This window comes from Phocoena phocoena, chromosome 1 (assembly GCF_963924675.1).
Source record: "Phocoena phocoena chromosome 1, mPhoPho1.1, whole genome shotgun sequence".
NCBI classification, from domain to species: domain Eukaryota; kingdom Metazoa; phylum Chordata; class Mammalia; order Artiodactyla; family Phocoenidae; genus Phocoena; species Phocoena phocoena.
This window is the reverse complement of record NC_089219.1, coordinates 134,857,317-134,879,335: the sequence shown is the minus strand read 5'-3', so window position 1 is coordinate 134,879,335 and position 22,019 is coordinate 134,857,317. Positions and strand designations below refer to the sequence as shown.

General features: G+C 47.5%; 1 protein-coding gene across 2 annotated transcripts in view; it reads right to left on the bottom strand.

The window, feature by feature from the left end:
- Window positions 1–21,255: 21,255 nt before the first annotated feature.
- Window positions 21,256–22,019, bottom strand: part of RASAL2 (RAS protein activator like 2) — a 378,593-nt gene continuing 377,829 nt past the window's right edge. For both annotated transcript variants that reach the window (XM_065873636.1, XM_065873638.1), the window contains exon 18: window positions 21,256–21,420. In XM_065873636.1, coding sequence (XP_065729708.1) covers window positions 21,256–21,420 — 165 coding nt within the window. The remainder of the gene's footprint in view (window positions 21,421–22,019) is intronic.

Genomic DNA, 22,019 nt, shown 5'->3' with positions numbered 1-22,019 from the left:
CCTGCGGGAAGGGTGCCTCTCCCCTAGGTGCCCAGACTTTGGGGTTGAAGGGGAGACAAAGTGGGAAGCAGTGACTGTTTCTGCATGTCAGCCTGGCTCCCCGCCCCTGCCCTGCCTCCTCTCACCCCTTCCCTGCCCCCAGCCTGCTCGCACCCCACCACCAGGGGTCAGAGCCTGGAGCTGGCTGTTTTATGTAGAATTTCACTCATTCATTTCTTCACTGACGCATCTAACCAACACATTAAGTGCTGATGGGTGCCAGTCGGGGATGGTGCCCCGCCTTACGGAGCCCACATCCTAGTGGGGGTCAGAGACGTTTGGCAAGAAGACAGTAAACAAGATCATCACAGAATGTGACAAGAGCAATGAAGGAGATGATCAGGGTGACGAGGGACAGTCACAGGGAGACGCATGGTGGGGATTCTTTAGGTCAAGTGGGCGGGAAGGTTTCTCTAAGGAGGAGAGATTTGGGCTGAGCCTAAGGGCTAAACGAAGGAACCTCAAAGAATAAAGCTAGAGAAAGGTCCCGAGGCCCGGGGTCGAGCCCTGTGGATGAGTAGGGTGTATCCATGAGCAAGTGCGGGAGACTGCGGAGGCTTTTCCTGTGACAGCAGGACCAGGACACACAGGGCCTGGGGACTGTGGTAAGGAGCCCGCCCTGTGGCCCGCGGCAGTGACAAGGGGAGCATCTCAGAAAGGTCCTTCTGCACGCAGAGTGGGGAGGGGACTGTGATAGTGGAGGATAGAAGCAGAGAGAGCCTTTGGGGCTGGTGCTGTCAGTCCCAGGGAGGGGATGGTGACTTGGGCCAGGGTGGCAGTGGGCACGGAAAGAAGTGGAAAGTTCAAGAAGGTCCAAGATGCACACTTGCTGTAGAACTGACAGGATCTGCCAAGACAGAGACAGAGAGGCACCAACAGTGACTCCTGGGTGGGGCTTGAGGTGCTGGGGTGAGGGGTGCCATGTGATGAGCTGGGATGACTAGGACAGGCTGATTGGCAGGGTGAACCCATGTGCATGTGAGAAACGGACAGCCGGACATGTACACTGAGCTCCAGGGTGGAGGCTGTGTCTGGGAATTGTCATCTCAAGGTGTTTAAAGCCAGGAGATCAGCCGGGGCAGCAGGGTTTTTCACACTGTGGGTTGGGACCCATTACATCCTAAAGTCAATTTAGTGGACCACAGCCACTGATTTTTTAAAAATAAACAGAATAGGATAAACAAATATCAAAATGAATCACATATCACAAGAAAGTAATTTCTTCCTATTCCTTTTCTCCTGACCAGGGATCCTTCATCTCCTCTCAGCGACAGGCAGCATCTTCTTGGCCTCTGGTGGGTGTGAGGAACATCACTCTTTCGGCAGGCACCTCATCGGGCCTTTCCCGTGTCCTCCCCCATTGTGCACATCCTTGCCCCTCTGGATGCCCGGTTTTTCAGTCTTATTTTGCTCTCCTAGGGCTCTGGCTTGAGGCTGGTTCCTTAAGGACTAGGAGGCCCCCCTCTCCTACCCCAAGACCCCGAGCAGAGCAGTCCTTAACCAGCCCTCATTTGCTGGCACCTCCACAAGGGGATGGATTAAGGAAGGAAGGAAGTGAACCTTGAGTTCTTGGGGTTTGGGTCGGTTCCCAGGAGAATTTTGTGCTCATTCGTTCACTCATTCATTCATTTTCAATGCACCCAGCCCCTCTGATGTGCTGGGCACTGGGAATATAATGATGAATAAGGCTGGTTCTTTGCTCCCAAGCTGCCTGGACCTGGTGGTGGAAAAGGTCCTTTTCCCCAGGGACTTTAAACAAATTCTAATGCTAGTCCCAGCAAGAGATTCAGATCCTTGCCGTTGGGCGTCCTGGGCATCGGTTCCCCAGGTGATTCTAATGTACAGCCGCAGTTATGAGCCTGTGACACCTACATCAGGGCAAAACCATGCTCTGTCTAAGGGCCTTGCCCTGGGAGCCCCACCCACGGTCCCTGGGCCCTGGTTCTACCCCTTTCCACTGGGTGGCCTTGGCTAAGTCACTTAACTCTCAGTGACTTGGCTTTTTAATTTGTAAAACAGTCATGGTGATGTCTCTCCTAGGGAGTTAGTTGTTGCAAAGGATTCAGTGAGCTAATCGCACCTGGTGAGGGCTCAGTAAACACTTTCTACTGTTGCTAAGCATTAACAAAGGTACATTGTGGCTCATAGGAAGGGAGCCTGCCCAGGATGGGGCAGAGGGAAGGGGGAGATGAGAAATGGGAGAATGGGGGATCGAGGGCGCAGGTGAGGATGGCCAGTCTTTCAGGCCAAGAGAGCAGCTTGTGCAGAGGCCCGGAAGCAGAGCTGTGGAGCTGTGCAAGTGGAGGGCGGGAGGTGAGGGGTGGAGTGGGTTAGGAGAGGCTGGGGAGGCTGCCTGGGGTGCGGCTGAACACCCAGGATTTGGGAGTAGGGTAGGGGCAACCACACGATGACAATCTCTCCCACCCCAGCCCTGCAGCTGACCAGTGACAGCAAGACCTTCTGGAGGGTGGAAGAGGAGCTGAGCTGGTCTGAGGCCCTGGAGTGCTGCCGGCAGCACCGCACAGACCTGGCCAACCTGCCGAGCATGAGCGACTGGAGCAACATCAAGACCCTCTGTTCCCTTACCAGCAGCACCGCAGCCTGGATCGCCCTCTTCTTCCACGTGCGCCTCGGGGGCCTGAGATGGTCCAGCGGCTCCACCTTCAGCGTGCCAGTGTGGAGCTCGCCGCCGTCTTCGAGGAGGGTCTCTGTGCCACTCTGTATTCAATAGCCATTTTCCCCAGCCTGGGGGCCGCCTCGTGCACTGCTCAGAAGCCCTTCATCTGCTACTACGGTGTGTTCAGAGTCATATTCTGGGCCTGGTCTTCCTCTTAGGGTTTTGCTTCTCAAGAGTAAATGAGAGAGAGAGAGAGAGTGAGCGAGCCTGGGTCTGGCTCAAGCCTTTCAGAGGACAACTAACTGCTTAATGCTTTTTTGCTACATCCTTCTCTGCCACCTTAGTTTCTATCTCTTCTGTCCCTCATTCCAAACGCTCCATCAGAGAAACGGGTGTAAATCAGGGTATTCAAAAAGTAAAATCTGAAATGTTCCACTACGTCCCCTCCTTCTGCCAATTAAGGATCTGGGGAAAGAGGAAAAAGAAAGGGAGGAAAATGGGAAAGTCAGGTTGGGGATCCATTTGTGTCTGTGCAGAAACCAGAGCAGAGTCCAAGGTCTCTCTCCTCGTTAAAGTGCAGGGTGGCTTTGTCTCGCGGGACTGGGGGAACGTGGAACAGCCACTCTCTGGGAGAACCCCTGCTTTGGGGAGGTAGGTGGGTGCCCCTCTGCAGAAAAAACATTTACTCAATGCACCTGGTGCCGGCTGTTGGGGAACGGCCCCCCATCCTTGCCCCCTGGCTGGCTCCTCTCTGCCCAGGCAGCCCATGCCACTGACCCTTGTCTTTAAGGTGCTGAGATCACACGGGGGATGGTTATAGACAGCACGTTCCTGACAAAAAGTGCCAATTTCTGCTTTTCTCTCAGTCAGTCGAGGCACACCCCAACTCCTCATATAGGGGTATGGGGGACCAACCCGACATGTCCCCAGTTCTCTGCACACCATGCCCGTCATGGGGCCTTGAAATGTAGCCCAGGGTAGCCTAGGTTTGATCTGGCAATGCCCAAGCCAGAAAAGAAATTTTTCCAGGAGTGGTGAGTGTGCCGGGGTGGGGATGGGAGCCCCCTTGAAGGAAGGGCTGTGTGTGTGGGGCTCTCCCTCACTCCCCCTGGAGTCTTTGGACTCCACTCAGACGTGTCCTAACTGCATCCACTTCTCTCCAGCTCTGCAGGTCCACACACCAGCACAGCTCTCCGTGGCATCTGCCCGGCCCACTCCCGTCTGTTCTGTACAGAGTGAACTCTTGAAAATGTAAATCAGACCAGTTTGCTTAAACGCATTCAGTAGGTTCCCTTAGCACTTAGAATCACTTCCCTTTTGTAGCCAACCCAGCCCTGCTTGAGACCTTTGGCCTCATCTCCTATTTCTCTCCCTGGCCACACTGGCTGCTTTCCACTCCTCAAACACACGTGGCCCCCTTCCCACCTTAGCTCTGCCCGGGGTATTCCTTCCTACCTCTTTGCAAGGCTGGCTCCTTCTCACATTCTCTTCAAGAACAAAGATCTTGCTTGTCTTATACCTGCTATTTTTCCAGGGCCTACGATAGTGTCTGTCACACAGTGGGTGCTCAATAGATATATCTATTTATGGACTACACGTAGATAGGAACAAAGGAGCCTCTCTACCCTGGAGCTACGTTTCTCCTGGCTTCAACTTGGCGATTCCCGGTGCCCACTGAGCACGCTGGGTGGCCGCACTCCCGCCCCATAACATGTGGCCCGTTTCACAGATCCTGCCCTGGAGCCCCACACCCTCCTGGAACCGGCTCTCAGCCTGACCACCTCTCCAAAGCCAGGTATACACTCAGGGCTCCAGGGCTCCGCCTTCCCTTGCACTTGTCCACCTGGACCAGCTGGCTTCCCCCACCCCTGCCTGGCCCAGGGATCCCCTGGCTTTGCGGCCCCCAGGCTGACACACAAGCAGAGGCTCAATGCTTTTGTTATTCAGCTGGCCCCGGGGGTGGAGGGGGGAGGTGGGGCGGGGGGGGAAGGTCTCCAACCAGTCCAGGCTGCATCCCAGTCTTCTGGTGCCCCTACCCTTAGCGGCTTGGGGGTGGGGGGCAAGGGTAGCACCTCTCCGCAGTCCAGGCCCATCCACCTGGTGCGGGGGATAGTACTGCCCTGATATTTTACAAAGCGTTTCTTGGTGTCTGGTTAGAGACACTTCAAAGGAAATTCACTCCTCAGCCTGCTTTGTAAAGTTGGTTTTCTGCTCGTTGTGGAACATGGTGCTGTGGAGTGAAGATAGCACAGGCTTCCGAGGAGGGCGGACCCGCCTTTGAATCTCGTCTTGCCACTTAATAAGGCATGAGTTTGGGCAAGTCATCACCTCCCCGAGTCTCCTGTTTCTCCTCCGTAAATGAGGTTAATCTGCGTCTCAGGATTATAGTGAGGATTTTAAAAGGTGACGTGTGCGACACGCAAAGCTCAGGGCTGGCGAGGACCAGGTGCTTGAAAAAGGGTAGCTTTAAAAGACCAGTTTAGATAGGGAACATGAGGGAAATAGGCAAATCTTGACGGGGCTTTGGTAAGCAGGCATGTGTCAGAGAGGTTGGGAGGCCCTATCTGAGGATGTGATTCCCAATTTTGCAAACACAGGTGTTTCCTTTAACAGGTCTCTGGAATCAATCCCTCAGGTGGTGCCAAAGCACCTCCTTTCCAAACTTCCCTCGTTTAGAATCACAGATGCTTGTGTGCTGCAGATGAGACAGGCCTGACCAGGGGCAGGGCAGGCGGGGGCTGGAGGTAGAGGCTGTGAGAGTCTGAGTCTTGGTCTGAGCTCCACCAGAAGTCAGGGCCACCGACCAGCAGGTGTGCCCCTCGCCAGGCTCACCTCTTGTCCCTGGCTCTCCTGTACCCTGCCTCAGCCGGGAGCCTCCTGAGAGCCCATGCGGCAGGCACAGGCCCTGGAAACCACAAATGAGGCTGATTCCAGACCAGGATCATCCCATCTCCCTCATCACCTCCCTGCAAAGTTTAACCCTACCATTTAATTGAGTGTTTAATATTTGTATACGTGGTTTCATTTAATCCTTTAAACGAAATACATTTAGGTACTATTATTATCCCTGTTGTACAGATGGAGAAATTGAGGCTTAGACTTGACTTGTAAGGCCATACAGCCAAGAGGGGAGTTCTTAACCCCTGCCTTTCCTAATGACTGGTCTTTCCCCCAGCTGCTGCTATGATAGCTCATTCACTCTCCCAGTCTGGTATTTAGTCTGCCTATAGACTTGTGGGTTTGATCAAACCTAACACCTGAGGATGGGGAACAAGGGCAGGGCCCAAACCAGGGCTCTGTCCTGGGGGCGATGAGGGCTGAGCGGGCAGAGATCCTGGACCTCAAGCCTGTGGTCTCTACATTCTTTGCCCGCAGCTGAGGTTCAGATCGGCAATCTGAACTTCAAGCAATTTGACCAAGAAAGGAAGTGGCTGGCAGCTGTGAGGTAATGCCGCAGACACCACACAGACCTGGCTGACCTGCAGACGGTGACTGAGGAGACAGACAGGGAGGCCTTGAAATTCATCACGAGTAAGACTGAAGCCTGGATTGGCCTCTACTTCAGTGCGGCCTCTGGGTCTCTGAGATGCTCCAGTGACGTGGGTGCCAGCGTCCCGACTTGGCTGCAGGTGCCTGAGTTTGGGGCAGGACTATGTGTGGGTCTCCGCAGCTACTGGAGCTTCTCCGCCAGAATTTCTGCAGTGGCCTGCTTTTCCCTGAAACCCTTCATCTGCTTCCACGGTGCGTGACAGTTGTCCCCACTGCCCCTTGACCCACCAAGGCTAGGCTGGGATGGGAAACGGGTTTTCTTGGCAGCCGGAGGTGGTGAGGATACACCTAAGGAAGTATTTCTAGTTTCTGAGGGGAGCAGAGTTATTCTGGAACAGGTTTTAATTTAATTTAATGGCTGATTCCATCTAGCCTCAGGGCATTAGCAAGTAGCAACAGCAATTACTTATTGCGCAATAAGGAGGTTAAAAGTGCGGGCTTTGGAATCGGACTTTATCACTTGCTAGAAATAAGATGAGCGGCATCTCTGAGCCTCATTTCCCTCATGTGGAAAACACAAAATGGTATTGATGACGCACCTCATAAGATGGCTTTGAAGAATGAATGAGAATAAATATAAGGGACCTAGTAGAGACCCTGGCACAGAGTAAGCACCCAAAAGATACTAGCTACTGACACTGTTGTTGTCACCACAGTCACATGGGAACCAGAGGCCCACCTGGTTATTCTGGATGTTGTGTGTGAAACGTCTCCTCAGCAACAGACTTCATGCTGCCTTGTCATTTCCGTCTCTCTTCTCTTTCCTCCCTTCCTTCTTTCTTTCCTTCTTGTTTGTGTCAGCCTTATTGAGATATAATTCATGTACCTTTAAAATTCACTCTTTTGAGGTGGCCAGTATAGTGAGATTTAGTACATACCCAGGTGGTACAATCATCACTACTATCTAATTTTAAGACATTCGTATCGCCCCCAATAAGAAACTCCTTACCCTTTAGCAGTGACCCCCCCCATTCTCTCACACCCTCAGCCCTGGCAACCACTAATCTACTTTCTGTCTCTGTGGATTTGCCTATTCTTGGCTGTTTTCTTTTTGTATTCTGGATTTGATGAGAATCATGATCCTTATCTGTAAAATAGGAACAATGGTTCCTCCCTTTTTGTGAGGAATAAAGATTGTGAACATACCTGTCCTGTGACGGGGGCCCTCCTGAGTTTGGCTCCTGTGATGGGAGGCTGGTCATCAGTGTCTGGTGGGACCTCTCACAGGTGTGTCGGCTGTGGCAGACCTGGGGGTGCTGTGTCCCCCCTCATCAGCCCTGCCCTCACACTCACCGGTGGTGTTTTCTTGCAGACCCCACCATTGGACACCGGGAGTCAGCAGCCCTCCCTCAGCTCTCCTACACACCCTCCTCAGAAGTGACCATGGGGACAACGCCCAGGCCAAGTACCCTCCCCTGTTTTCTGCTCTCTATGGGTGCTTTGAACCTGTTCTTGGCTGGATTCTGGGGTCTCCAGGGCCTAGGAAGTGGAGAGGGTAGCCTGGATGCAGCAGCACAGGGTAGGTCCCATGGGATCCTCCCCAAAGGGCCAGGGAGGGGCCAGAAAAGAGGTGAACCAACGGGGTGGCGACCATGGGCCACTTATGGAGAGGGATTTCCCTGGGCCGCCCCCCTCTGCTGGGCCGGCTGGGGTTTGGAGGAGGAGGACTCGGTCACCATCAACCTCCTTCCTTGAACTGGACCACTGGACTTGCAGCTCCCGGGCCAGGGGACCCAAGAGAGGTTGTGCAGTCTCTCAGGTGAGGTGATGAGGGCCTGGCCTGGGAGACAGACGGGAAGACGCCCTCACTGCCCAGCTGAGCAGTACTTCTGAGGAAAATCATCAGAGAGGCCTCTGAGGTTCAGCATCCAGAGAGGGAAGTGCAATAGAGGGCCAAATCCCTTTCAATTTGGGGCTTTTCTGGGAGGAGAGAAGATGAGAGGTGAGTTGTGGGGACATGGCTGGGAATGACAGTGACAGTGTTCCTTCAGCATCTTTAAATTCCTGAAACATCTTCACAGCTATTGCCTCCTTTTGCTTCCCATGAGGTCTGAAGCAAACTAGGATAACTGAGGGCAAAAATCACAGTTCTCCTGGCATCTTTACAGATTCCTACATATGACAATGGTATTACTGCCTTTTTGAGGACACAGAGAAGTTAGGGGGCTTGCTTATAGTTGCACAGAGCTTTATTCATTCCTGGGACACAAGGAAAAGGCAGGGCCTGTTCTGAAGGATCTGACAGCCGGCTGGGAAGAGGGCTCCTGACAGGCAGTGTTGCCTGTGTAGTCACAGGCATGGTGGGGACACAGAGAAGGGGATTGTCCCCGCTCCTGTAATTAAACGAGGATTTCTTGGAGGAGGTGATTTCGAAGTTAACTTGCAGAGGGAGTGGAGGGGGTCGGGGTGCGTAGCGCTGAGCGGGGAGGCTGGGGCCCTGCAGGGGTGGGGTCCCCGTGAGCTGCTAAGGAACGTGGCCCTCCCCCTGGAGGCAAGAGATTAGGTTGAGAAGAGGGGCAACAGCCTGTCTTCTGCTTCCCATCGAGGTCTTACCTGGCCCAGGCCGCACCTGGCGGGGTCAGGAGGCCCTCCCTGCTTAGCCCTGTCTGCGATGGGTGTGCAGGGCCGGGCGCGGAAAAACCGCGCGCCGCGCACCGCCGTCCCCCGCCCCGCCCCCCCCCCCCCCCCCCCCCCCCGCATCCCCTCCCCGGCCGCTCGGCGCAGCGGGCCCCACGGAAGCCTTCTCTCTGGCGTAGGGGCCAGCGCCGGCCCCGCGCAGGGTCCGGCTGAGGCGGCGCGGCTCCCGCAGCTAGTCAGCCCGGAGCCCGCCGAGCTCGGCCCCCGCCCCCGCGCCCCACGCGCCGCCTCCTCCGCGGGCCCTGAGGCGCCAGAGACCCAACGGACCGCAGCGCCGAGCCCTCCAACCCACCTCGAGATCCCTGGGTACGGCCCTGTCCGCGACGGTGGGCCCTCGACCCCGCCGGTCACCGCCCAGAATACGTCCTTCGGCCCCGTGCCCCCGGCCTCCGCGCCGACCCCAGCCTCGAGCCCCGCGCTCCTGGGGAGCCCCTCTGTCCCCCAGGAAGTGACCGAGATCCCTCTGGCCTCCGCCTCGAGCCCTGCTCCTGACCCCGCGCCCCCGGAGGACCCCGTGACCCAGGGCGGGCCCGGGACGCCGCGGGGGGACGCCGCGGGCCCCTCGCTCGGCTCCACCCGCGGGGCCTCGGCCCAGCCGGGGATGGCGGCGCCCCCCGGGTCTGCCACGTCCAGCCGGTCCCGCAGCGCCGAGCTTCTGGGGACGGAAGAGAGCACCTCGGAGCCTTCGGCTGGGCCTCAGAGAACAACGGCGCGCCAGGACGGTGTAGCTCCGAGCCAGGCCGCACGCCCGAGACCGCCGGCAGCCGGCCAGAGCCTGAGACAGGTCCCCGCCCACTCATGTCGCTGGGGGTTGGGGACACCGCCCTGGCGCCTGGGTCTTCCTTTGGGGAGACCAAGCCCTAGTTTCCATTATCCGGCCACCAGTCAGGGAGGTTGAGGGGGTGAGGGTATGTGCTGGGCCACATCTCCCGGCCCCAGGTGCATTCCAGATCACTCCATGGGGGATCCTAGAGCCAGTTCACCCCCTCATCCTCCCCCTACATAATAATTTAGGGTGGGGCGATCTAGGGGAGAAAAACCTATCTTTGGCTAGAGGAGTCTTTCAGTTAAGGGTTGGAATGCTGGGTCTTCTACTTACCGTGTGGTCTTAGGCAAACTTCCTAACCTCTCCGAACTTCATTTTTCTCATTTTTAAAGTGAAGAGAAACACCAAATGTCAAGAGTTATCTTTCAGTGCCTGGCATCAATGAATGGTAGTTATTACTATTCTAGTCTCAATTCAGTAGTGAAATGTTTAGTGATTCAGTCTCCTATCTGTCCTTACCTTATTCAATAGACAAGGTTGGCCTCAGTCTCATTTTATTAATTACAAATGATTATGAATGATCACAATTATGAATTATTAAGGTTGTGAAATCTCACAGGGCAGGGGCTGTTTTGTTTTATGCCTCTTTATATCTTTCCCAGGCCTAGAATAGTGTTTTGCACACTGGTAGATGATTTAATTCAACAATCATTTCCTGAGTACCTGTTTTGAACAAGGCAGTGGATACCAAGATGAGCAGGACCTGCTTCCTGTTTTTAAAAGAGCTTAGTCTAATAGGGGCTAATAGAGACAACCAGGACAGTTTAATTAGTGCTGCCGCAGAAGGGTGAACCAAGAGGCTTGGCAAGAAAAGGACTCATTTATTCTGCCTGGAAAGGTGGTGGTAATTGGACAAAAGGGAATGGAGGATTTCATCAGGCAGCAAAGGCTAGAAGGTTCTTCCTGGCAGAGGGAACAGCATGGGCAAAGACAGGTAGATATGGAAATGTGTGGTTTGGGAAAGACAAGCAGTCTGATGTGACTGGAGTGTCGGTCACATATTCGAGAAGGAAGCGGCAAGTGATGAGGGGAAAGACGTAAACTGAGGCCAAATTCTGAAGGACTGGATCCTGCAGTCAGCACAGCCATCAGAGGTTTTTAGCAAGTGAGCAAAATGGTCAGCTCTGTAGTCAATAGAAGCAAGGTGGTTTTAATGACATGGGGCAATGCCTGTATAAGGATGCTAAAGGAAAACAGATGATTCAACATTATACATATAACACAGTCACAGTAATGTTGAAAGGAAACATCAACCTATACTTGGGAAAAAAAGATTGTAAAGAAATGTGTGAAAATGTTAACAATCGTTAAATTCAGGCAACAAGAATATGAGTGTTTCCCCCTTTCTGTGCTTCTGGATTTTACAAACTTATTTATTTCACTGAAGAAATGTACAATGCTTTGGCTGGAGTAAGAAGAGGGCATTTTGGAGAGGAGACACAGGAAGTGTATGTGTGGGGAAAGACTTGCACAGTTTGGGAGAGTGGAACCGAGGCCAGATCTGGAGCAGTGGAGCAAGGAGGGACATGAAGGAACTGATTTTTACATCGTTTGCAAGTGACATTAATTGAAGAAATATAAATACAAACACATTTTTAAAAATGCTCAGCTTTGTTCATTGAATTATAGCAGTGCAAATTAAAAGCAAGATGCATTAAAAAGTTCTTTGTTTTAACTTAGCAGTTTGGCAAAGATCTGGGGTGATAATGCTGATAAGAATGTGAGAAAATCAGCACTGTCAGACACTGGATAGCACAGTAAACTTGTGCTACCATTCTTGCAATGCCTGTTAGTTCCGAAATGTGCATACTCTTTCATACAGAAATTCTACCCTTGGAAATTTATTAAGGAAATAATAGTACAAGGTGCACATACACATATATACGTGTCCTCCACACACAGGTTGTTTGTTGCAGCATTGTTTATTACAGTGAAAAACTGGAGGCAATCTAATGTCCATTGAAAGCAGATTGATTAAATAAGTTACGGTACATTCAGTGAAATACTATGCAGCCTTTAAAGAGAATAAGGTAGATCTCTACGCATTCAAATTAAAAAATTCAAGTGTGTGAAGGATATTCTATAGCAAACTGTTAATAGTGGTTGTCCCTGGGTCAGGGGAGGGGATACTTTTGCTTAAATATTTTACAGTAATATACCACAAGAACAATATGGTTCAAATATTCCATATTAAAAAAAAAAAAGACATCTGCAAGGCACTGACAGGACTTTGGTGACTGAACGTGACAGCAAGTGAGAGGGAGTAAGGGAGCAGCTGGAGAGCCTCAGTAGATGGGCACCATAAAGGGGGTGAGGAGGCTGCTGGGGGAGGCTGAGCTTGGTTTTGGAATACGTACTTTGAGTTTGAGGTGCTACCCCTTGATGGAGAGGTTGGGGGTTCCTGGGTGCCATGGTGGGGGCCCTGTGTAGCTGGCCAACTACATAAGGGCACTGGGCTTCTTGGGGTAGGAACTGCTGAAAATAAACGCTCACTCCTGAGGAGATATCTTATAATATTGCTAAGCCCCACAAATCCTGGTATCAGAGACACTTTATGAGAGATGATGCTGTAGCTACCGGGTACATGAGCCTACGGAGGTAAGTGAAGGATTGGCAGGGACTGAGCGTCCCACCCCAGATGGTTTCTGCAGGATGGTGGCTGCCCGTTCCTGTCTTCTAGCTCAGGGGCAGTCACCAATCTCAGACCACCTTGCTTCTGGCTGTATTTGCAATAACTCCTTTATTTTCCCCTCTTGTAGCTGTGACCAGTGAAAGAAGTGGCACTGATATGACAGATGCAGCTATTGCCACTCAGGCCCAACATCTGAGCTCATCTAATAACCCAGATTCTAAAGAAAACACTCTAGCACCAACACCAGGTAACTGCTTCTGGTTACCAAGCTCCCACTCTTAACAACCAGGCAGTTAAATCTGGACAGCCACTCCTTAGCATAGGGCGCTGAAGACCTTTTTGTGAGAGACAGCCTGAAATGGGAAGGGAACAAGGATGAGGATCCTAGAGTTGGTTAGCTCCCTGGCGATTGTGAAAGCTCCCGGGGGGCATGTTTCCTTACTTCAGAATCTCCTCTTTCTCATATGCAAAAGGGACGTAGTAAAAACGACTGAGCATTTTTCTGTCCAGCAGTTTCTTCTTTCTTTTTGAAATCCTAAATCACCATGTAGCATCTACAGTGTCCAGGGGGCACTCCCGACTGCCAAGAACTTGAAGTTTTCAAATGGCTACGAGATAATCTCCTCTGAGCCAGGTAGTACTTCCTTTTTCAGGGTAACTCTTTGGAATCCTGAAAGCAGATTTTCTTATCCCAGTTCTGATGCACCCAGAAGACATGAAAGACCAATTTTTGAGTGAGGTGAGACTTCTCTGTCCTCTAATTTTGATCAGTCAGGTGACTTGACAGTGCAAAGCGATCCTGTCAAAGCCAATACAGGAAGAGAAAAAGCTTTGGAAAATTAGTTCATCTGTTCCCATTGTCACCATCCTGGCTCATGGTGACAGTTTGGTTCATGTGCTCAGATCTTTTCTTACTCTCTCCATTTTTCCTGAGCTCTTAAAAAACTCAATACAGCATAGTCAGAAGGACCTAAGTTTGGGTCTTGGCTTTGAGCTTATTAGTTGTGTGACCTTGAGCAAGTAACTTAATCTTCCTGAGCCTCAGTTTCCTCATGAATTAGGAACAACAGTACCTAACTCATATGGCTGGTATTATGACAAAATGAAATATTCCATAAAAAGCGCTTAGCAAATTGGCACATTGGAAGTGCTCAATATATATTAGCTATTATTATTATCAAATTATTATTCTGAATATACATTTGTTCCAGGCGTTTTTTTCCCTCTTGTTTTTTTTAAAGTATTGTGAGATGAGAGATTGTGAAGAGGAAGAATTATTCCTAAATATTGTGACAAAAGCCTCAAGCTGATTTTTGAATATGACCTAAAGGCACATTTTTCAGTGATATCAGATAATAATCATAAGATGTCAGAGCTAGAGAGTTCCTCATAGGCCATCTAGCCAAAACCATAATTTTACAGACAAGGAAACTGATTGGCGTTAATCTGGTAGCTTATTGCAATTTACTCATAGGCCAAAGAAATAGCACCCAGGCAATTCATTCTAAAATCTCACAAACTGAAGTCTCTAGGAAGAACAGTTGTGCGTGTGTGTGTGTGTGTGTGTGTGTGTGCGTGCGCCCGTCCGCATGCACGCACAAATGCCTGCCAGGTAGCGGGGAGGGAACTGGAGAGCTTTCGGTGCATTTTGCTGTTGAAGAACAGGTGCACATGATGCAATTTGGCATCTGATAAATTTTTTAGTAAAAGTTCAAGTAATAAGACTGCAGTGCTGAGTATTAAGTCTACAAAAGTCAAGAACCGTTTTTTTTTTTTTTTGGCAGGGGTGGGTTACCAAACCAGAAACCATCTACCTTTTATTTTAAATTAAAACCAATAATGGGAAAATTGGGGTCAAGATGGGGAGTTCCAGCTTCGGGTCACTTTTGTTGGAATACAGCTATCTCATATTAATGGAGAGGATTTCTACCTCACAGATATAAAGGATGGAATTGGTGGGGACAAGGTAGAGTATATTATCAGCTTTAGTAGCATTTACTGATAAAATTTGAAATAGGAGGCAAACAAAACACCTATGGCCAACTTATCCCAGTTCCATGGATGGGAACAGAGAAAACATTGTAACAAACACTCACACAGTGCTCAGAGAGAGATATGGACTAGTGGTTGTTAACTCTATCTGAACTTAGAATCCTGTGGGGAAGGTTAAAAAAAAAAAAAAAAAAAAAAAAGCCTGGCCCAATCCTTAGAGAGATACTATTTAATTGTTCAATGGTGGGTCTAAAGGGGCATCTCTACTCTGATGTTTTCAAGATCCCAAGTGATTTTGATGAACAGCCAAGACTGAGAATCCCTGAATGTCATTTGTTTTAGTCTCCTTTGTCATTAAACATTTTTTGTGTGCTGGGGGTGGTGGTGGTGACCTAACAAACTTGATTTCTGTACTTTCCTATTGGTGAAGGTGCTAACGACAAAAGGCAGGTAGCTGCAGGGAGGCTAAGAAAAATAAAGGGTATGGCTGGACATAAAGGGTAGATGGGTGGACAGTTAAGGGCTAAGATGACTAGGAGGTTACAAGATAGCATCAACAACAGTTTCTCTCTTTTTGATGTTTCAGATCCAAGAAGTCTTAAAGCTTACATTAGGTCATGAGCAATTCAGATTGAAATGGGTTGGCTTTGAAGTAAACAAAAAATAGCACACGTCTACTGTGACCTGGAGTCTCCTCACACAATTTTCTCTGGATTTTGAGTGAATTTTAGTTTTTTAATTCATAGTAAAACAGAAGTAGAAGTCACTAGATATGTGAAGAGGCTAACTGGTGGAATTTCAGACCTATACTTAGCCTGTAAGAAAACTACTTATGGGACCTGCATCCTGGGGTTTTAAAGAATGAAGGTAAGCAGAAGATGGGGGTATTTGGAAATAACCTCGAGAATTACAAGCAAACAAGAACAAAAAACCCCAACTAGACAACAAAAATCCTGAAACAAACCACACTAATCTATTGGGGAATTAAGAGAGGATAGTACTGGTCTGGAGAGCTGAGTGGGGCCATACTTTCAATAAAGTTGAGGACATTTTCTTCACCAGTCACAGGCTAGTAAAGAGATTTCCAACTCTCCAGAATGAGGAGCTCTCTAAGGGTGTTATTACAATACAGTATGTGTTAATGCTAGCTCTTTGTCCTACAGCTAAATATTTTTACCTGTAAATTGGGAAATTCTAAGACGCATTGTTCTTAATGTTAAAATATACCTTCAGAATAATGTTCCTGCATACATTTTGTTTCTGGTTTTTCTCCAAGTGTCCTAATCACCCAGATAACATGCTAGAAGTCAAACAGTAATATGTCAAATACAGTAGCAACTTTAGTCTGAAATGTTTAAAGTTAAAGTTTATTTGTATTCTTTGTAGGAATATCAATAAAAGACCTCAAACGTATCTATATCTGTACATGTACAAGAACCGTCAAAAATTATTCACAGAACAAAAATAAATCTTCTTTTAGAACAAACCCAGGTAATGAAATGCAGATATGGATCTCACATATGGAACAATCTAAGTGCCACTAGCACAAAAATATGGCTTTAAAAATAAAATAAAATCTTGGGTTTTGTTTTTCTAACGTGTATTTCTCTTTCTTGAAATAAAAAATAAATTATTTAGAGCTATCATTGTAAAATAGTCATGTGTATTAACACACTCTTATTAAGGCCCTGGAGATGAAAAACAAAATCAAATTTAGAAGTTCCTCACAGGTGTGATTCAGGTTAATGGGCTGCTGTCTGCTTTGAGTTTATTTTAATGTAACTAGGAAATGTCTAAGCACCAGTCAAAATTTAACCTGTACTATTTATTTCAAATTTTCTGCAGGATAGTGGTCAATTAGTATTTAACCTTTTGGTGATCAGGGAACTGAAATTTTTCCCTTGGGAGTTTAGAAGTGACATAAATATGATAGTTATTCTTAAATATTTGTAGCCACACACAGATGATCGAGGCCCCTAAAACACAGTTTCTGTGGAAATCTTTCTACCACAGATATATCTGGTTTTAAATCCCAAACTAAAACATTTCCTAGGGAAAAACAAGGGCACTGAAAAATAAGAACTGAATAGGAAATTAAAATGCATGCTGAAATCTGGACACCAACGACCACTTGGCTTTCCTTGGGTGGCTCATCGCCAAGCCTTGCTGGGTTGGTTCCTCAAACACCTGAGGATTAACTGATCAGGAACCAAAGCTATTTCTTTCTGTATCCTACTGTCGCATCAGTGATATTCAACTTTCTTTCTGTGACTCCCCAAGGTATCAATAATGATATCTAGGGTTCTTGAGACAATGTCAAGCCAAATTTCAAGTCACTTTAACTTATATATACATATAACACATATGGTACATTTTAAAGAGGAAAGAACCACTGTCATAAAATCTAACAAAGGAGAGCATAAAATCTAAAAAATCTCAAGGAAGTTTGGGAATCACTGCTCTATAAGATGGATTAACATTCAGAAAAAGGAAGCCCTAGGAATCGTGTGTTTTGTGTGGGTACCCACATGTTGTCTACAGAAACGGCCTTTCTATATATCTACGTATTTCGAGATTGGGCAAAGGATATAAATCCTCCTGTTTCCTTGAACCGTTGGGCTATGGAGAAGGCTGCTGTGCATTAGTCCCCTTTTGGATCATGTATCTTCCTCGGGTTCTTTCACTCCTCATAAGATATTTATTCTGTCTCATGCAAATTTCATCACTTTTTGTCCTTCCTAAACTCAAGAGCATTCCTAACTGGGTCATGACAGAATGCTTCTAGAACTAACAACAATCACTCAGACACAAAAAGAGATTCTATTTAAAAATTCAACACCCCAACATATCTTGCTTTTAAACAAACTGGCAAAATAGGTCCCTTCCATTGACATATTGATAAAAACAAAGTATCCCAAATTCTTGGCCCTCAGGTAAGGGGTGGGAAGGCAACTATTTACTGTTGAAGCGAGCAGGAGACTTCACTATCAGACTTGAAAAAGGGAAGGGGAATGGAGAAGAAAGCCCTTTTGGTTTTCCATAATCTGTAGAAGGTGACCCCCCCAAAGGTGAAAACACAGGGAAGGTATGGTGTGGGCTCCAGAGCTGCTGAGTCAGGCCCAGTGACAAGCCTAGTCTGGTGTCAACTCTAGTCAGGGTCACACGGGCCTTAGGTAAATCCCAAGGAGGGTTCCTTCCCCAAGTTCAGTCCCACAACCAGCCTTCTCAGAAACTCCAAACTGGACGTAACTGGAACTAAACCTAGATGGAAGGCAGAGCGAATTGTAATCAAACTCACTTGATGGCAACTGTCTTGCTCTGGGACTTCCAAAAAGGAACTGCTCTCAACCCAGTGTGCCTCTGAGGACAGAGTGAGAAACGAGGGTCGCTAGAGCTACAGATCCATAAATAGACTAAGATCTAAAAAGCTTTACTTTTAAAGTCAAGTTAATTCTCAAGGGCATACAGCAGTCGTAGACAGGAAATCCAACTTTTTCTTTCACTGTGCAACACCATTACAGGGAAAGGGAAAGGTAGAAGCAGACTAGAGAAAGCTAATTCTGACCAACTCAATGCCAAGTGAAAGGGCAAAGTTACAGCTGCATGATGACCTCATTTTACCACATTTCCCTTACAACAGACTGCCCTGGACCCCAACAGTATCTTGGTGATAATGCCTGGATCATAGTAAGTGCTCAAGTGTTTGTCATTGTTACCTAGTTATAATCTCCCCTCCTTCATGGCTTGTATTGCAGAGACTCAGGCAATGTGATGAATTGAAGGAAATGTTACTCCTTTTTGCTGCTTCGGCTCAGAAAGCTTATTGCTCCAGTGAAAATAAAAGGGAAATATAAAGCTCTTTTCCTAAATCCTACCAATTTGGCCATTGTCCTTGTTAATGGCCAAATCTGGTTGTCATCTGGACAAGCATTTTGCAAGCACTTCACAGGAATTCCAAATTCCATTCAGCCTTGGTCTGTGCTGCACCCACCATGTGGTGACGTATTGGGTGTTAGAAGGAGTGCAAGACATGCTACCATAATCCACCCACTTCTCTTCAACCATACACCTCCCCCCAGCAAGAGAGGTATGCACTTATCTGGGCTGAAGAAAAGCCAATTAAGCAATACCTCCCTAAAAATTATCAGCTGTTGCTGACTTTTTCCATGCTAAAAAAAAAAGTCTTTCAGAGTAAGTTCTATAGACTGCAGCATTCTCTAAAGAAATACTCAGAAAAATATTCGGACAGGAATAGGTTCAAAGGATAATCTAAAATTTAACATCTGGCAATTACACTGAATTCCTAGCTTACCTCTAATTTTATTATTTGTTTACTCTTTTCTCTTCATTCAAGATAACCTGATAATAGAGGGCTGCATAATCTATCCAAACATTTTGGGCATCTAATCTTCCAAAGTAGGCAGCCCTCTAAGAAGCTCCCATAATGCTGACAAGATGTACTGCATCCATCAAAAACATATTTGATATTGTGTCCTCCAACCCTCCAATATAGTTTATCAGTCCTCTGTCATCCGTAACCACCACCTGAGAGCTTCCAAACCTCAATGTAAGACAACACCCATGTTACATACTTAAGGCCACTGAAACTGACCATTCTTTTACCAGGTTTTCTGAAGACTTTTATAAAGAATGGCTAGAGCTGAAAATAGCCACAAACAAGAACGGACCTATGTTTACATACCCTCTCCCCAAACACGAAGCACTACTTCAGAATTGGTGATGTTTCTTTCCTATTAAAATAAGTCATTTGGCCACAGTGTGCCCTCAGCTTGGAGGGAAGAGAGAAGAATTTGTAAAATAATGATCACGGGTCAAGAAAATGCACAAGTGCCAATACATGTGGGCATGAAGTCTGCAGATCAGATAAGCACACTGGGCAGCTCCTGATTTAGATCTCTGACTGGCAGAAACAGGAGTGTTACGAAGGGGAAATGTTCTAAAAGGTAGTGGGCTGGGGACCATGGTGAGGTTGCTGAGATGCAAGGCCCAACACAAAGACCCACCTGAGGGCAGTGCTTAAGAGGTCAGAATGCAAGCCTGGGGGTGCAGTGGAAATGGAGGTTTGGTGTCTCTGTCGGGGCTTCACCCAAAAGGGGACACAATAAATGTTCTCTCTTCTCCTTATAAGTATTCTGTTATGTGGAAACACTCACTCCAGGTCTATGGCTTCCTCAGGTGGTTTTTTTTTTCCCTCTCCTTTCTCCTTTTCCTTCTTAAAAAAAATTCCTTAAGGTTTATAATTTCAACTAAACATCATTAACTTACTTCAGAAATGTTGTTGCTTTCTCAATATAAACAATTGTTTAGATCTTGCTTAAAGAGATTCTAACCCCTTTAAACATTATATCCAACAGCATAGAAGGCAGGAACTTTTCCTATTTGTGCAGTTATATGTACATATGTGTGAGTATATGTGTATATATACTTGTAAATATAATGTCTGTTTAACTTGTAACATTCCATACTTCTGATAATCAAGGTTGCATTCAAGATGACATTTCACACCTCTGGAAAAAAGGAAGTAACTTAGCTTCCATGACTGTTTCTGTCCTACAGTAAATCTGTCCTACAATAAAGCCAACGATGACAGCTAGTGAAACTGGGTTATTATTGCCAAATCTACAAAGAGCATGGGAATAACAGCTGGAATGTGCTGTCCTCCCACTTTTAGTATTTTATCTTTCATTAAGAGTAATCATGACTTTTAAGAGAGCAATGCTTCAGATTTGGATTTCTTTTCCAAATTTTACTGAGGGGATTAGAGGAAGAAGCAATTTAAAAGTTAAAGACTGAGATAAAATTACCCTGCCCAGAGATCTGCTAGTACACTGGGTAAAATCTTTATCCCAAACCAAAATTATAACTTACAAATAGAAAAAAATTTTTGATAGGAAATATTCAGAGATTGCTGCCATGGTATGGTATGGTTAGCCCTTTTCTGTATGGAAGAAAGGGTGTTTATTTCGGATGGCTTATGGACAGCATATTTGAATAACCTCTCCAGGGGAGAGTAAACCCTGTTGGTGATGACTACTCCCACCATGGGGGAGGAAAGGGCAAGTGGGTGTGAAGATGCAGATGGTTTATAGAGACACAAATATTTATAGTTTTGTAAACTCTAAAGAGGAAGAAGAACACCCTTTATTACAGCTGGGGTAAAAAAAAAAGCCCCCTATCTAAAGTGGAAAATTCCCGTCTGCTACAGACAGCAACAGGAGTTCAATAGAAATCACTCCGAAAGTCCAGTTTTGATACAACAGCTCTTATCTGTGTCCTCTGGAACAGTGTATCCCCAAATCAGATAGCTGTCCATCCAGAACCAGTCTTCGTTGATCAATGGGATAAACTGTTTTGTTTGGATCTCGGTATTTGCATGTTTTCCTAAAGGACAAGGGAACCAGAGTGGAGTTTTTAAACTGGCAGAGGAATCCCTGAAAAACTCATTCTGACAATGTCCTACTGCGGTCTGTGTGCTCTATCAGACAGACATGTGGTCTCTACCAGGTGAGCCGCCAGGCTCATCTCTCATTCATATGTACCTCCTACTTTGCCTCCTCTAACAACTGCAGTGCTTTCAACAAGAGGACAACAATAATAAAAATAGCAATAATTAAAAAGGTAATCTACATTATTAACTTCCTTTGGGTATATTACAGTGGTATTTTCTGTACATGGCCCAGAACTAAGTTCCCTATGTACACAGAGCCGGGGGGGGGGGGGGGGGGGGTGGGGGGGGGGTGGGGAGGAAGCGTCGACCTTGGAAGTCTTAGCCTTATGCCCTGAAAGACAAGGTTCCTTTCTTCATTGGAGAGTTGCTCGCCACCCTGCTGTTCTGAAGTAGCAACATTCTGTAAACCTGGTGGAGTGGGGAGAGGGCTGGGGACAGGAGAGCGGGGCATTTCCTTCTGTCTCCTCCCACAGTCTGTCTATTCACAAAGCCCATCAGCAGCTGCTGTTTTTGAATTCACCATTCTCCGTGATGGAAAGCTTGGTGGGGTTGGTGGGGGAGATGCCATTGCGGACCTGCATGCTGTACCGCTCCTTCACTTGGGTCAGCGCGCTCATCAGTCTGGTGTTGGCCGAATCCAGCGACACGATCCGTTTTTCCTACAACACACCAATCATGGCTTTATTCTGGCTCCATGCAGGCAACTACACCGTAATATTCTATTGAATGACTGTTCTAATGCTTTCTATCAAACAGCAGTACACATGATGCTTCCCAGACAAATGGAACGTCTCTGCCTCTTTCTGCACCCTGGTCAGGCCAGCTTCCCCTGAGCCCAACGGGTCTGTGTTTATTTTCTCTCTTTTTTCCTTTCAGCATAGCAGGATTTGTTATTAATCATCCTTTGGGACCCTAGGACATCATGTAAAAATGACACCATGTGTTACGTCAGACTATGAAACAGAGGTGTCAAGCTGCCTTGCTGTATTAAGTACTTTGGGTCAAAACTAAAACATGGGAATTAGGTGGCAAAGAAAGAAGCACCAGAGGTTTCATTTCACAGAGGAGAAGTGCATGTGATCTATGGGTTCTTAGACCCCGAAGAGGGCACATCAGTCACATTTGGAAAGAATTCACATGGTGCTCAAAACTGAAACAATACATGGTGGCAGTTTATAGTCACCAACAAAGTGAGGATGCAACAGCAAGAGGGGGAGAAGCAGCCAAAAGCTCAGACCAAGGAGTTATTTGAATATGG